Raw genomic sequence first — 13,773 nt, 5'->3', positions numbered from 1 at the left:
GGTCTGGGGGAATTGAGGTTTCACACACTATCCAGGAATATACCTGCTGCTCTGGATTTAGTGTACGTATGAGGAAGTAGTCTTCTTGAGACATGCAAAGGTGGAAAGGAAATTAGAATCGCAACTGGAGAAGAGCCTGAACCATTTTGATGGACTTGTCTAATGAGGGGGACTATCCAGTAGACAGCTCCGTTCCCTGAATAAGCCCAATCTGATCTGCCTGTGGCTGGTGATCTGCTGGCTACTGGAAAAGCTTCATGAAAGGCCTGTTCTCCACATCAGAGAATGTAATTGATTCTAATTGGCTTCTGAGCCTGGGTAGTATATGTGTACAAATGGCTCCAGTAGGCCGGTTTTTCCTTCTTCTCTGCATGCTTGCCACAAGGCTTAAATGACTGAGCTCCAGAGGCCATGGAGGGAGGAGGAGAAGGGGAGGAGATGAGCTCAGGGCTTCCTAGACAGGGTGACCCAACAATCTATATTTTATGACACTAGGAATTATTCATGGGACTTTTCCTAGCCTTTGGGAGCCATGGACCCAGTCAAGTCCCCTTTATGTGTGTGTAGAGGGAAGAAGCAGGAATGGCTTGAGTTCAGAAAGCCTTTGGCATCTCACTCCAAGCTGCTCTTTTAGCCACATCCTCAAGAGAGGCACAAGAAACACTGGCTGCCTGTATGTGCTCACAGGATTTGACTGTCTTGACTCACCTGCCTTTCTGTGTCTTAGTGACAGTGCAAAGTAGGCATTTCTGTGCCTGGGAGCACAGAATTTTTATTCCACAGAAAAATCAGTAACTTACACATAGTATCCCAGAAGGGCCATGGTGTATGAGGGTCATTCAGGTTTCAGCTCTGACACGTACGTACTGTGTTTCCCCAATAATAAGACCTATCCCGAAAATAAGCCCTCCCCTTACTGTGTAAGATTCCTCTAAAATAAGCCCTCCCCTGAAAATAAGCCCTATTGAGATTGCTACTGTAGTGAAGGTGATCCCCTGCGCTACACACTACATTACGGTACCCTCTGTATGCACCATTCCCCCCCGGTGAAACGCACGCCGCGCTCCGAGCTGCATCCAATCAGAGCTGCAGCAGTGAGCGCATCATCCTGTTCTTCCCCAGTGATTTCCTTGCTGGCGCCATTGAGAGCAGTGCCGCGGAGGAGAGCTGAGGCAGGACAACATAAGCCCTCCCCTGAAAATAAGCCCCCTGGTGTTTTTCTTTCCAAAAAAAATTATAAGACTGTCTTATTATCGGGGAAACACGGTATTGGTTGTGTGATCCTAAGGACATCACTTAGCCACCTCTCTAAAACTATTAATTTCAGAACAGTTGTCATCTGCAGTCTTATTGGGAATTTCTTGCACTAATGAATTTATAGGTTCCAACTATTTCATTATATTAATGTGACACAATTTATTTAACTGTTCCCTCATTGTCAGACTTTCGTTTTCCTTCTGTTTATTGCAACCCTCAAAGAATGCTATGAAACTCTTGTAAAAGAAAGCTATTTATGTTTGTTTTTGGTAACACTTTTCAGAGTATATTCCCAGAAATGCAATTACTGGGTCGAAAAGTACAATGATTTTTGTAACCACTGCAAACTGTGTATTACCACATTGCTCTCCAAAAAAGATTCTGTAAGTTTGCAATTCCATCAGCAAATTATTTCTATATGGCCTTGCTTAAGCTAAGGGACCTATGAAATCAACGATTTCCCTCCATAAACCCTCAATAATCTGGATAGTTATGAAGAAAGTCAGTCTGAATTAGTGAAAAGTTTGAATTGCAATGTGTTTTTAAGGAAAAGTAGTTTTCCATATTTATACAGTAATTTGAGCTGGTTTCCAAAGTGTTGCCCAAGTACCTGGCTGGCCTAAACTTTTATGATGAAATAAAAATAATGTGTAACTCCTGTTGCACATTAATTGTTGACATATTAATGAAGGCCTTTAAAGTTGTTAAATGTTTTGTTTCAAAGTTTATTTGTTTTTTTATTTCAACATTTATTCAGCAAACACAGCATCAGGGCAAAAGGTATTATGTTAGGTATTGTAAGGGAATACAAACATGGAAAACTCCTGTCCTCAAGGAGTTTACAATGAAGACAAAATATGTACACAGGTCTTGCTACAAAAATTACTATACCTAATTACTAGTACATTGTGATTTATGTGCTAAGTACTAGATGGATAGTACAGACACCTAAGAAATTAATGTTATATTATAATAACAGACATTTAGAGAGGCATAAATCCTAAATTATTTAGGATTTATTCTTAAATAATCACAAAAGGCTTTGGGGCAGTTTATAAAATTATATTACAAAAATGGATGGTTAAAGATTAAATTAGAATAATTTTTAATAGTAAAGCATTCTTTTCTGTAATTGTCTCTAAAAACAATATTAAATTGCTTAGCAGTATGAGATAATCAGCTGTGAATGACTTAGCTATTCTCAACATTACAGTGATCCAAGACAACTCTGAAGGACTTATGATGAAAAATGCTATCCATACCCAGAGAAAGAACTGATGGTGTCTGAATACAGATTGAAGCATACTTTTTTTACTTTATTTTTCTTAAGATTTTTTCTATTTCTCTTTTCTTTCACAATATGACTATTGTGGAAATACTTTGCTTGACTGTACATGTATAGCCTATATCAAACTGCTTGCCTTCTCAATGGGGGGGAGGAAGGAGGAAGGGAATTTGGAACTCAAAGTTTTAAAAACAAATGTTAAAAATTGTTTTTACGTGTAACTGGGAGAAAATAGAATACTAAACAAAAATTTTAAAAAATTACTTAGCAAGCCTCTTTTCATAAACATTCAAAGATTACAATTAAACCCAGCCACATTAGAATTATGAATTGATGGAACCTCAATTAATGAAACTTTTACTACTACTCAACATACATTTCTGTTTATTTCTACTGGTTAGTGGAAGTAAAATCAAACTCAGAACAAAGTGTCATCTGTCTTAACTGATCAAATGTGAATTGAAGAGATCTTCTAGATTTCTGGGTAAGAAGGAAAATTAGCTATCCCGCAATGATTTCCTCTATTTCTTGCTATCCGAATATATCCTTGGTCACCAAAGGTGAGGCCCCAGCTTTAAAAAAAAAAAAAGAAAGAAAGAAAGCAATGTAAGTGAATAGAATTAAATGAATAGTACTATAAGATTTTCTTTCTCTTAGGTTTTTATCTTTTTTTGTGGAGGAGGCAGGCAGGGCAATTGGGGTTAAGTGACTTACCCAAGGTCACGCAGCTGGTAAGTGTTAAGTGTCTGAGGCTGGATTTGAACTCATATCCTCCTGATTCCAGGGCTGGTGCTCTATTCACTGCACCACCTAGCAGCCCCTTTATCTTATTTTTTAACTGGGTGAAATCATAGTAGTAAAAGTCTGGGAAGAACTTTATATTCATCTTATAAGGATGCTTACCATAACTATGGTTACCATAGTTACATATAGTGGTGCCATTTTACCAGAAACTATAGACTCTTAATCATTATCTGAGAGAATTGACTGAAACTATTCCATAATGCGTGTCTGTATGAGGCATAAACAAAAATCTGTTTGGATATTTACCTGTTTTTAACAAGCCAGTAGTCCTTTCCTTCTAGGTTACCATAGCCAATCACCAGCACACCATGATTTATGTTCTGAGTGCAGGATGGGTCATAATAAACACCTGGGAATAAGGAGTGGATTGCACATGACATGGACAGAAATGGACATGCAACTGCTTTTTATTAGGTATCTTTGGATAGGTCCACTAGTCACCAGCAGAAACAATGTCAGCTTCAGTCACCCCAATGCTTAAGATACCCAGTCAGAAAAACTTGTTAAAAATCAGTCCAACCACACTTCTTCCAGAGTCCTTCCTCCATTAACCCTACTCTATGCTAATCTCTCCTTAGCAGTACCTACAAATATGTGTAGCTATGTGAGAAAAAAAAATTAACTCAAAGCAATTCAACCAACCATTCAGTAAGCATTTATTAAGCACCTACTGTGTGCCTGGCTCTGTGCTAAATACTGGGAATACAAATACAAAAATGAAACAGCACCTGCCCTCAAGGGGTTTATATTCTATGAGAGGAAATGCCAGACACACATATAAAAGATGGGGATTTGACTTACTATTTCATTGGGAGAAGAGGATCATTTAAGGCTAGAAAGGTAGGTTGGAGCCAGATTGTGAAGGGCTTTAAATGCCAGTCAGAGCAATTTGTATTTGTTTCTAGGTAAGAGGAAGCATTGTCGTTTATGAAGCTGGGGGGAGGGGCAGGGATTGTTTATGAATATCCCTTTGGCAGCTGAATAGAAAACAAATAAAGGAACACGCTTTCACCTTCATGCCTCTGAGAACGCACCATCACCCCCACTTTCTAGCTCCCCTTTTGTGTGTTACCTTCTCCAGAGAATATAAACTGCTGGAGGGCAGAGTCTGGCTGTTTTTGCTGGTGTGTGTATTCCCAGCACCTAGTACAGCTTTACAAATGCCCATTGTCTTGACTAAAGTTCAATTTAACAAACAGACCCACTATAAGCCTCCATTCCCTCATCTGCAAAATAAGGACTTTCATACCTGTGCTGCCTCCCAGAAAGGGCTCTTACCCAAAGAGCTCCCTGCGTGTGAGCTGTGGATGTTCTTACTCAGCAGATTCTAGAACTGATTTCTATGTGTTGAGATGTTGCTTTGTAAATATGTCTGTTCTTTCTTATATACATACATATATATTCTGTCTACAACTGGGCTAAATGGTCAGAAATGCTTTTCTTTTAAAAAGTTTTTCCACATCCCTTATCTTCTCATGATGTCTGGAATGATGCCACACATGAAGTTACATGCTCAGTTTGTCAAGGATAGGGGCTGTTCTTATTTTTGCCTCAGTATCCCCTGCACCTGGCACAGAAGAGTTCCTAATGGATGTTTGCAGAATTAAAGTGCACTGACTTGGGAGGCAAATCAGAGTAGCTGGGTTCACCACTTCATTCTGTCACTCACTAGCTGCATCACTGGGTGGGGGTAAACTGTTTAACCTGCCTGCCTAGGCTTCAGTTTCTTCATCTGTAAAATGAGAGGGTGGGAACAGATGATTTCTGCGGGCCCTTCCTGCTCTAATAGTCTGTAAACTGACCGACTTATTCTAGATTTTTACTGTGCCCAATCTCTAGCTTTACCAATTAGAACAGGAAAAAGACATCATTTACAAGTCCAGGCCAAACATACAAGGGTCTAGTTGCTTCAGTACTTGGATGGATCTGTGTGAGTTCATCCATGTGGAAGCTCCCAACAGTGCAGATTGTAACCCATCCATGTCCTCTCCTGCATTTCTTGTCTGTGTTCTTCTGTAAGTCTCAAAGTGGGGACGAGCCAGTGTATAAATATCTCTTGATGTGGTACAGATACCAATGCAGCACATTTTGGGCTGTTATTCATTTTCTCTCACTATAAGATCAGTCGATCTGTCATGGTCTAGCTAACCTAAAATAAATTCCCTTGTATATCCCTCAACATTTAGGGGTGGAAAAGACAATGTTCCTGTGTATAATGCAGCAGGGATACTAAAAAAGGAGGGATGGTGAATCTGAGAGTTTACCACTTCTATACAGGAAGAAAGAAGGGCGACTTGCATCTATTCCAACCGACACAGGTCCTTTGTTGGCCACGGCTTCCTTCAGAGCATCTTCACTTCCATAGGGAAGCTCTGTGTACTTTGAACATGTGGCAGCTCGGTTAGCTGGGTCATACTGGCATTTTCCATCCTGAAAAGAGAAACGTGGCTTATATGCTTCAGCACATCCCAAACTCCTAGAGAAATTCCACAACCTCTTTGCAGTCCTAAATATATGTAAGGACCTAAAGTTCTACCCCACACCCCAATTAATCAATCAACAACCGAGTAAACTATGTATTAAGAAACATTTCTATAACCCCTTGTGTGTAGATAAACTTCTCATCAATTTGAAAAAACTTGGGGATTAAAGTATTCATTGGATCAAAAGAAGATGGTGTCACCCAGGAACACCTTGTGAGTGGGAAAGATCAGGCCGCACTTCTTGGGTTACTACAAAAAGCAATAAGATGGTTGAGCAGTGAGTTAATCAAGTGGGAAACTGCAGAGCTGAAGCCATGCCCCTGAGGAGGAACTGCCCTTGGAGAAAAGAGAAAGTCATGGGGGATTGGAACCCCACCATCCACAGAGTTTATAATGCACCTGATCCTCACCCCTTTATCCTGGAATTTCTGTAGTCCTAGACCACCCAGACCTTTGGCACTTCCTTTGGCAGAAATGGATCTCTAATCTAAGCTTTAGTAACCACCTGCTTCAGCAATGGGAAGAAGGAATGCTAGTCTTGGAAATAAAGCACTAGGATCTCTCCACACTCACAGCACATAGCTACATTGCTTTAAATTGTAGAGATCTTAATGTTTATTGAAAAGGTGCTGTAAGACTGGCCCTCAGACTTAGTGGTCTTGATTCCTGGGTAGAAGAGCTAGAGCATATCTCAGAGCTGGAAAGGACCTCAGAAGTCATGGCGCCCAATACTTAAACAGTAGTCCCCTCTACAGTACCCCTGAAAAGTGGTCTTCTAGACTTCTCGGAAAGTCCTCCATTGAAGGGGAACTCAGCAACTTACAAGCTCCCCACTTAACTGTTGGACTACTTGAATACTCAGAGGAAGCTGAGTGCAAAGTGGAGAGAGTGCTAGGCTTGGAGTAAGGAAGACCTGAGTTCAAATCCAGCTTCAGACACTTAATGTGACCTTAGGCAAGGCATATAACTTCATTCTGCTTCAATTTCATCATATGTAAAAGAGATAATTATAGCACCTATCTCCTAGAGTTGTTATGAAGCCAAAATGAGGTATTTATGAAGCACTATATTAAATTCTAGCTATTACTATTTTTAGGAAATTTTCTTCAGTATTTTTTGGGTCTCCTTTAATAGGTTGTTGACTTGCTTTTCATGATATTCTTGCATCGTTCTCATTTCTCTTCCCAATTTTTCCTCCATTTCTCTTACTTGATTTTCAAAATCCTTCTTGAGCTCCTCCATGGCCTGTAACCAACTCATATTTTTCTTGGAAGCTTTTGATGCAGGAGTTTTGACTTCATTGACTTCTTCTCGTTCCATGTTTGGATCCTTTCTGTTCCCAAAAAAGGATTCTATGGTCTGATTGCGCTTCCTCTGCTTGTTCATCTTGCCAGCCAATGACTTGACTTTTGAGCTCTTTGCCACGGTAGAACTCTGCTTCCAGAGTGGAGAGAGCTGTGTCCTAAATCACGGGGGTTTTCATAAATGTTGTCAGAGCTATGAGGAGGGCGCCCTCTCTACAGACACCCCAAGCTCTGGCACACTGGCCACACACCCTAGGACCACCACCCAAGACGGTGACCCAGATCCAAGCAGGTCAAAGCAAGAGCTGTTACCCTCTGAATGGTTGCTTGGTCCTCCTACGATCTGTAGGCTGGGAGCTCCAGAGGCAGCCACACAGCAGCAGATGCAGCCACCTTGTCTCACCTCCACCACCTCTTGCCCCATGGGCAGAGGCCTGACAATGCTGTTCTAGCACCTGGTTCCAACAGAGTTCCTCACTGACCTTTTACTTTCTCTTTGGAGTTTATGGGTTGAGAAGTCTAGAAACCACCACAGCTGTGGTGATATACTCTCCTGAAGTCTGCTCTGGTCAGTCTGTGCTGCTGAATGTGTTGAGAGTCATATTTTACTGGTATTGGAGGTGGTTGGAGCAGGAGCTCAGCCGAGTTCCTGCTTTTACTCTGCCATCTTGGCTCTGCCTCCCCCCCCACCCCTAGGGCTTCACAACATTAAGCCACATCTCTGGTTTCTAACTCATTGCTTTTGGCTCTGTCCTATGGGCCCAAGCAGAACAAACATAATCCCTCTTCCAAATGACAAAGAGATTTTTTTAAAAATCTATTTTAAAATCTATTCATAGATTTTATTATAGCTATCACATCTCTCCTACGCTTTCTCTTCTTCAGACTAAATGCCCCCCAGCTTCTATAACTAATCTTTGATTATGGTTCCATAATTTCCCAAATGCTGAAATAATCAGAGGTCAGAGGTTCAACAAATTTTGATTAGCTGTTTGTTTTTAGTAGGGAGAGGGTAGGAAGGCTGACAGCTCCCTTAGAGTTTGAAGTCTTGGGAAGAAACCCCAGCTTTGCCACCAAATACCTTATGTAACCTTGGGCAAGTCTCTTAACATTTTTAGGCCTCAGTTTCCTTATCTGTAAAATGAAGGGGTTGGATTAAATGATCAGTAATGTCCCTTCTAGGTTGAATATTCTGTAAGTATATAGGATTAATTTGTAAGGGGGAATAATATTGAGAATGAGATGGGGTTATTACAGAATCTTCCAGGAAGCAAAATTTTCAAAAACATTATGTTAGATAAAAACCAAATTATCTTCTCTGATTTTAAAAATATGCCACTGGCAAATTAAATAGCACCTTACCTAAGAAAGAAGATTATAAAGATTAAAGAAATTTCAAAATGAAAGCTCATAGGACCCTAAGTCCTTAGATTGAACACATGAAGGAAACTCAGAGGCCATCTAGACCAACTACCTCATTTTGCAATTGAGGAAACTGAGTACCTGCTACATTAAGTGACATTTCCAACATACCACAGCTTTGTAAGGATAGGAAGCATCCGAATCAATACCATTGTTATCAATGATATATTGGAAGGCCTGAGTCATGAAGCCACCATTGCAACCACGATTTTCATATTTATCCGTTGAGCAATCCACCAAGTTCTGTGCGCTGAGAGACACCAGCTTTCCTGTTTTCAACTTAAGCTGTGCTTCCAGGGCTCCCACAGCACTGAAAGCCCAGCAGGAACCACAAGCGCCCTGGAAAAGAGGAAAGAAAAGGGTCATCATGGACACCAGGGTGACCTGACAGCCACAAAGAAGACTGGGGGGCCCTCTCCCCTCCCCTGTTCCCTTCCCCTTCCTCTCTCTCTCTGAGTGTAGATCTGCAAAAGACTAAACTCAGAACAAACCTGTTTGTCAAGCCAACCAATCAAATCAATAAAATGTATTGAGCATCTATCATATGTTTGGCTGGACTTACATGTAGGTGAGGTAGACAGGGGCCTATTGCAGTTTTCATTTGAAAATAGTGCTAAGAAATCCCCTTTCTGTACCCCTGTCTTCCCCTAAATGTGACTTATCACTGAAACCTGAAACATTTACTTAATTTCTCTACATTAGAGAGGGCAATGATCCTCTCTCCCACCCAGACTGAGAGAAGCTAAACAATAAACTGTCAACAATCATGAGCACCTAAAAGTAGAATAGGTAATTTATCTTTCCTGGGTTTTACCAGCATGTGCGTTCTTGGAAGGAGCCTTGCTGGAAGTTTAGTACAGCAATGGGGCAGTACGGAAGCACTCAAGGGAAGGGAAAAGAAGCTGTCCTCATGATTGGTGTCAGGGTCTTGAAGCCACTCTTCTCTTCCCAATTCTGACTTAGGACAGCCCAGCACAGTACTGGGGTTAGGAATTATGGGAGACACCAGGAGGAAATCACCTTCTTAGGAAGGATTCAGCTTTCCCTCACAGATGTGGGCTCTACCCTCAAGGAATTAACAGTCTATTTAGGAAGTTACTCCAGACAATTTGCTAAATTTTGTCAGACTATCTGGGCTATGCAATTTTAGAAAAAGTGAGATCAGTGTAAGCCATAGCAGTTTGAGGACATTAAACACACCTGATATTTCACTTCAGTAACACATCCCTTGTCCCTCCAGTCCACTGAATCTGGAAGCTTTTGATTGGAGTTTAGTTTGTAGGTCACATTCCTGTTCCATTGGTTAGGAATTTTCAGAGAACTCATCAAAGAAGCCACTTCTTCACTGGTCTACAAAACGAACATTTCTTTATTTTTGTTGCTGTTGATCCCAATCATTTCTACCTTCACAACATCTCTATGTGACCCCTTTTCTCCACTCATACAGCCACCACCCTTATAGGTACAGGCCTTTATCACCTACCCCTAGGCTATTACAATAGCATCTTAATTTGTCTCCCTGTTGCAAGTCAATTCTCTCTCCAATCTATTCTCCATTCAGCTGCCAAAGTGATTTCCTAAAGCTTGGGTTTGACCATGTCACTCTCCTACTCAATAAACATCAGGGATAGCCATTTTTACTATAGGGACAGCCAATCTTGATTGTCCAAAATCAGTTATCAAGTTTAGCATTAGGCAGCATCCCCCCCCCCCCACACACACACACATACACACATAACTTTTTAACCACATCATTTTTTGGTACAAAGTGAAGTGGATCCTCTTTGAAAGAGAGAATAATTTTTTAAATAATTTCTTTTCAGGTCTACACTCTCTCCTTTGGATGACAGAATAATTCTCTTTGATAAGAGGATAATTTTTAAGGTAATTTTATTTTCAGGTCTACATACATTAACAGTTTAAACTGTTAGAAAATTACTTGCAGAAAAAATTATTCATGTGGTACCTGATAATTAATAATAAGAGCTAATATTTATATAGCATTTACTGTGTGCCAGGCACTGTGCTACAATGACTATCTCATTTGGTCTTCATAATAACCATGGCAGGTAAATGCTATTATCCTCATTAAGTAGCTGAGGAGACTGAGGCAATAGGAGGTTTAATGACTTAGGCGAGGCTTCACAGGTGGTAAGGGTGTGAAACTGAATTTGAACTTAGATCTTTCTGACTTCAGGCCCTGTGCTTTATCTACTGAACCACCTAGCTATCTCCATTATTGAAGAAAATTGTTTGGTGGTTAATGTTCTTTTTTCTTTTAAATGATTTTCTTTTAAAATTTATTTTTATAAACTTTTGTTATATATTCCTCTCACTCCCCCCAATAGTACAATTTCTTAAAAACTTGCAATAAGTACACATAGTCTAGCAAAACAAATTCCCACATTAACCATGTCCAGATATTCCTACCTGGCTGACATGATTCATGAACTTGTGGTTTATCATTGCATTATTCAGAATTCAAAAGATTTTCAACAAAAAGTGTTGTCTTTGTGTATAGTGTTCTACTTTTGCTCACTCCACTCTCCATGAGATCACAGAGGTGCCATGGGGGTCTGGCAAAGGGGCAAAGTACCTCAGATGGCATCTTTCCACGGGGAGCATGCTAAGGAACTATTTCTCATAACACTGTGACTCTATGTAATAGAAATGCCTTCAAGGTACAGGAAGGGGCTTTTTTTCTGTTGATTAAATAACCAGAACTATTAGTATCTTCAAAAAGACCAGCTCCTTTTTGCTTCCTTTGGTCTGGGGGAACATGAGGCCTCCTTAGGTCATGGGATCTAGTGAAAGATTATCCTATAAGGAATCTTTATCCCATCTCACTGCATTTGGCATCCTCTGAGAAAGAAGCTTGGGTCCTTGGCCTTTTTGCTTGTTCATTTCCATTCCAGGGTTAGGGCATGGGATTCTCTGACTTGGCTGGAGAAATGAGATACTGGAATTTGGAAGCTAGGATCTGGGCTGGGTGTGATCTTTGGGAACGATCTCTGGTGCCCTAGCCCAGAAGACAGATTCACTAAGTAGTTGTGCTGCATCTGGGCCCTGGTAGGACTATGGAGGAATGGCAATAAGTCTTGAGATTACTCCTCCAGAGACAGATGGGGCAGGGGGGTGGGGGGGGGGGAGTATGCCCCAGAAGTAGTGGGGAAATGCTTATGTATTTGTTCTAGCTCTCTCTCTGAAGTTATTATCTCTCCATAAAAGCTACTCAACATTAAATAATTAAATGGAACAGGGAGATGCTAGTCACCAACCCCTGACAAATGGGATGAGCCCATCTTGTGTGCTTGAGCCAATGGCTGTAAAGAGTCACTGCAATTCTTCAGGGTACCCTAATATCCCAAAGGGGAAGTGAAACGGGCTTAATCATGGAAGAAGAGAGCCAGAGACTACACGTTATCACGATCTTACCAGTTCCCTATGGAACTGTTTATTTCATCATTTCTCATGGCATAGTAAAATTCCAATACATTCATGTATGTACCGCAGTCTGTTTAGCCAGTCCTAAAAAGGTAGACACCCCCTTAGTTTCCAGGTTTTGGCTGCTACAAAAAAAAATTGATAAATATTTTTTTAATGTATGAGTTCTTTTCCTATGTCTTAGATCTCTTGGACAGGGGGAGGTAGGTGATATAGTTAAGTCCAAATGTATGCCTAGTTAGTAACTTTGGGGGTATAGTTCCAAATTGCTTTCCAGAATGGCCAAACCAATTCACAGTGGTTACTTTTTAAAATAAGCTAAAATTTTAAAGCTATGACTGAATAAAGACATTCCAAAATCCTACCTAGAATTCATGCAAGACAAAATGCAGGTATTACAAATTATAAGTGAAATAAAATTGTTGTAAGATTAATAGGGAAATTAAAAAGAATCTATGAATACAACCCTCTGGGATAGATACTAGTATCACCCCCATGTTAGGTGAAGAAACTGAAGCAGATAGAGGCTAAGTGATTTGCCCAGGGTCACACAATAGTAAGTGTATGTGGCAGAATTTGAATTCAGTTCTAACTGACTCCCTAGCCTAGAGCTTTTATCTACTGTGCCTCTTAGCTGCCTACATGATATCATCAAGTACACATAGGATTGGAAAGGGGACTAGTTTGGTGATGTAACAAAAAGGAGGGAAAACACACAGATAGCCCAAATGTTATGCTGGCAGCCACACAATTATCAAAAGATCCAAATGAAGGCAGATCTTCTATAGAGACCTGTGAGAGGACAGGAACAAAAACTGAACAGAATAAGTAAGTATGGACGGATTGCAAGCTGCTCTAGGGAAGGGTGTTACATGTAGCTTCCTGCATATATGGCTTTTCTCCTTATTAAAGTATCTGTTTTGTTGGCTGCCTTCAGATTCTTCTTCCAAATAGAAATCAGATTTCCTGCGGACAACAGTGTAAGTTTGTAGGTAGTGAACCCACCATGTCACCCAGATGGTTCATGCTCAGATCGTAGGAATGGAGTCCCATGGAGTACTCCAGATTATGCAGCATCACAAACTTGAGATTCTTTTCCCAGATGAGTCTCCGTGCAACTTCTTCATTCTAAAATTTAAGGAGAATAGACAGTTATTTTACACTTTGGATAAAAGCTACAAATGAAAACCAGCATATGTTGAATTATATAGTAAAGCATATTCTAGAGGGAATGCGTCTGGGACCATGCAAATAGAATACACCTAATGTAATTAATTACCAAAAGACAACTTTCATTTAACAGTATTTATTAAGTGTACCTTAATTTTTATTTTATCTTACAATTTATTTGATAGAGATCATTATGATAACAATATGCATGTATAAATATGTAATATAGCATTCTTTCATAATAATTCTCTATTATTAACAGTCTAGGATAGAAGTGTCCTTGAAACTGTTTCTTTGTATTCATTTCCCATTTTTTAAATAAATAAAAATTATTTTTCCTGCCTCTTCAAATCATGAAAATGTTTACAGACAAATGAGGCATTTTCACAAGGTTATTTTTATTGGAAGCTTGTTTTTCATAATACTATTTATTCCACCATGCTCCTATTACCTCATAAAACAATGAGAAGTGGGTAGAGGAAAGGGAGGGGGCGAAAATTTGGAACTCAGGGGATTGTGGAACTGAATGTTATAAACTAAAATTTTTAAATAAATAAATTTTTTTTTTAATTTAGAAGCAATGGAGAGAAAAATGTATTTGCAT

At 40.0% G+C, this 13,773-nt stretch overlaps 1 protein-coding gene across 1 annotated transcript; it reads right to left on the bottom strand.

Annotated features, from left to right (window-relative positions):
- Positions 1–1,958: 1,958 nt before the first annotated feature.
- Positions 1,959–13,148, bottom strand: CTSS (cathepsin S). The gene is made up of 6 exons (XM_069107277.1): positions 13,005–13,148; positions 9,756–9,905; positions 8,667–8,894; positions 5,611–5,776; positions 3,593–3,695; positions 1,959–3,114 (listed from the first exon to the last, which is right to left on the bottom strand). Exons 1-6 carry the CDS (start codon positions 13,074–13,076, stop codon positions 3,015–3,017), a joined length of 819 nt encoding a protein of 272 aa, XP_068963378.1. The 5' UTR covers positions 13,077–13,148; the 3' UTR covers positions 1,959–3,014.
- Between the last annotated feature and the right edge of the window lie 625 nt (positions 13,149–13,773).

This window comes from Petaurus breviceps, unplaced genomic scaffold (assembly GCF_028583685.1).
Source record: "Petaurus breviceps papuanus isolate PSGF00001 unplaced genomic scaffold, PetGlider_PUasm1.0 89758, whole genome shotgun sequence".
Classification (NCBI taxonomy): Eukaryota; Metazoa; Chordata; class Mammalia; order Diprotodontia; family Petauridae; genus Petaurus; species Petaurus breviceps.
This window is presented reverse-complemented; position numbering and strand designations above follow the sequence as displayed.

Coding starts and splice junctions, on each gene's coding strand:
- CTSS (XM_069107277.1), bottom strand. CDS start 13,076: ATGCTGCATAATCTGGAGTACTCCATGGGACTCCATTCCTACGATCTG. Junction 9,906..13,004: donor TGAACCATCTGGGTGACATG/GTGGGTTCACTA, acceptor TTCGTTTTGTAG/ACCAGTGAAGAAGTGGCTTC. Junction 3,115..3,592: donor TACTGGCTTGTTAAAAACAG/GTAAATATCCAA, acceptor TTTTTTTTAAAG/CTGGGGCCTCACCTTTGGTG.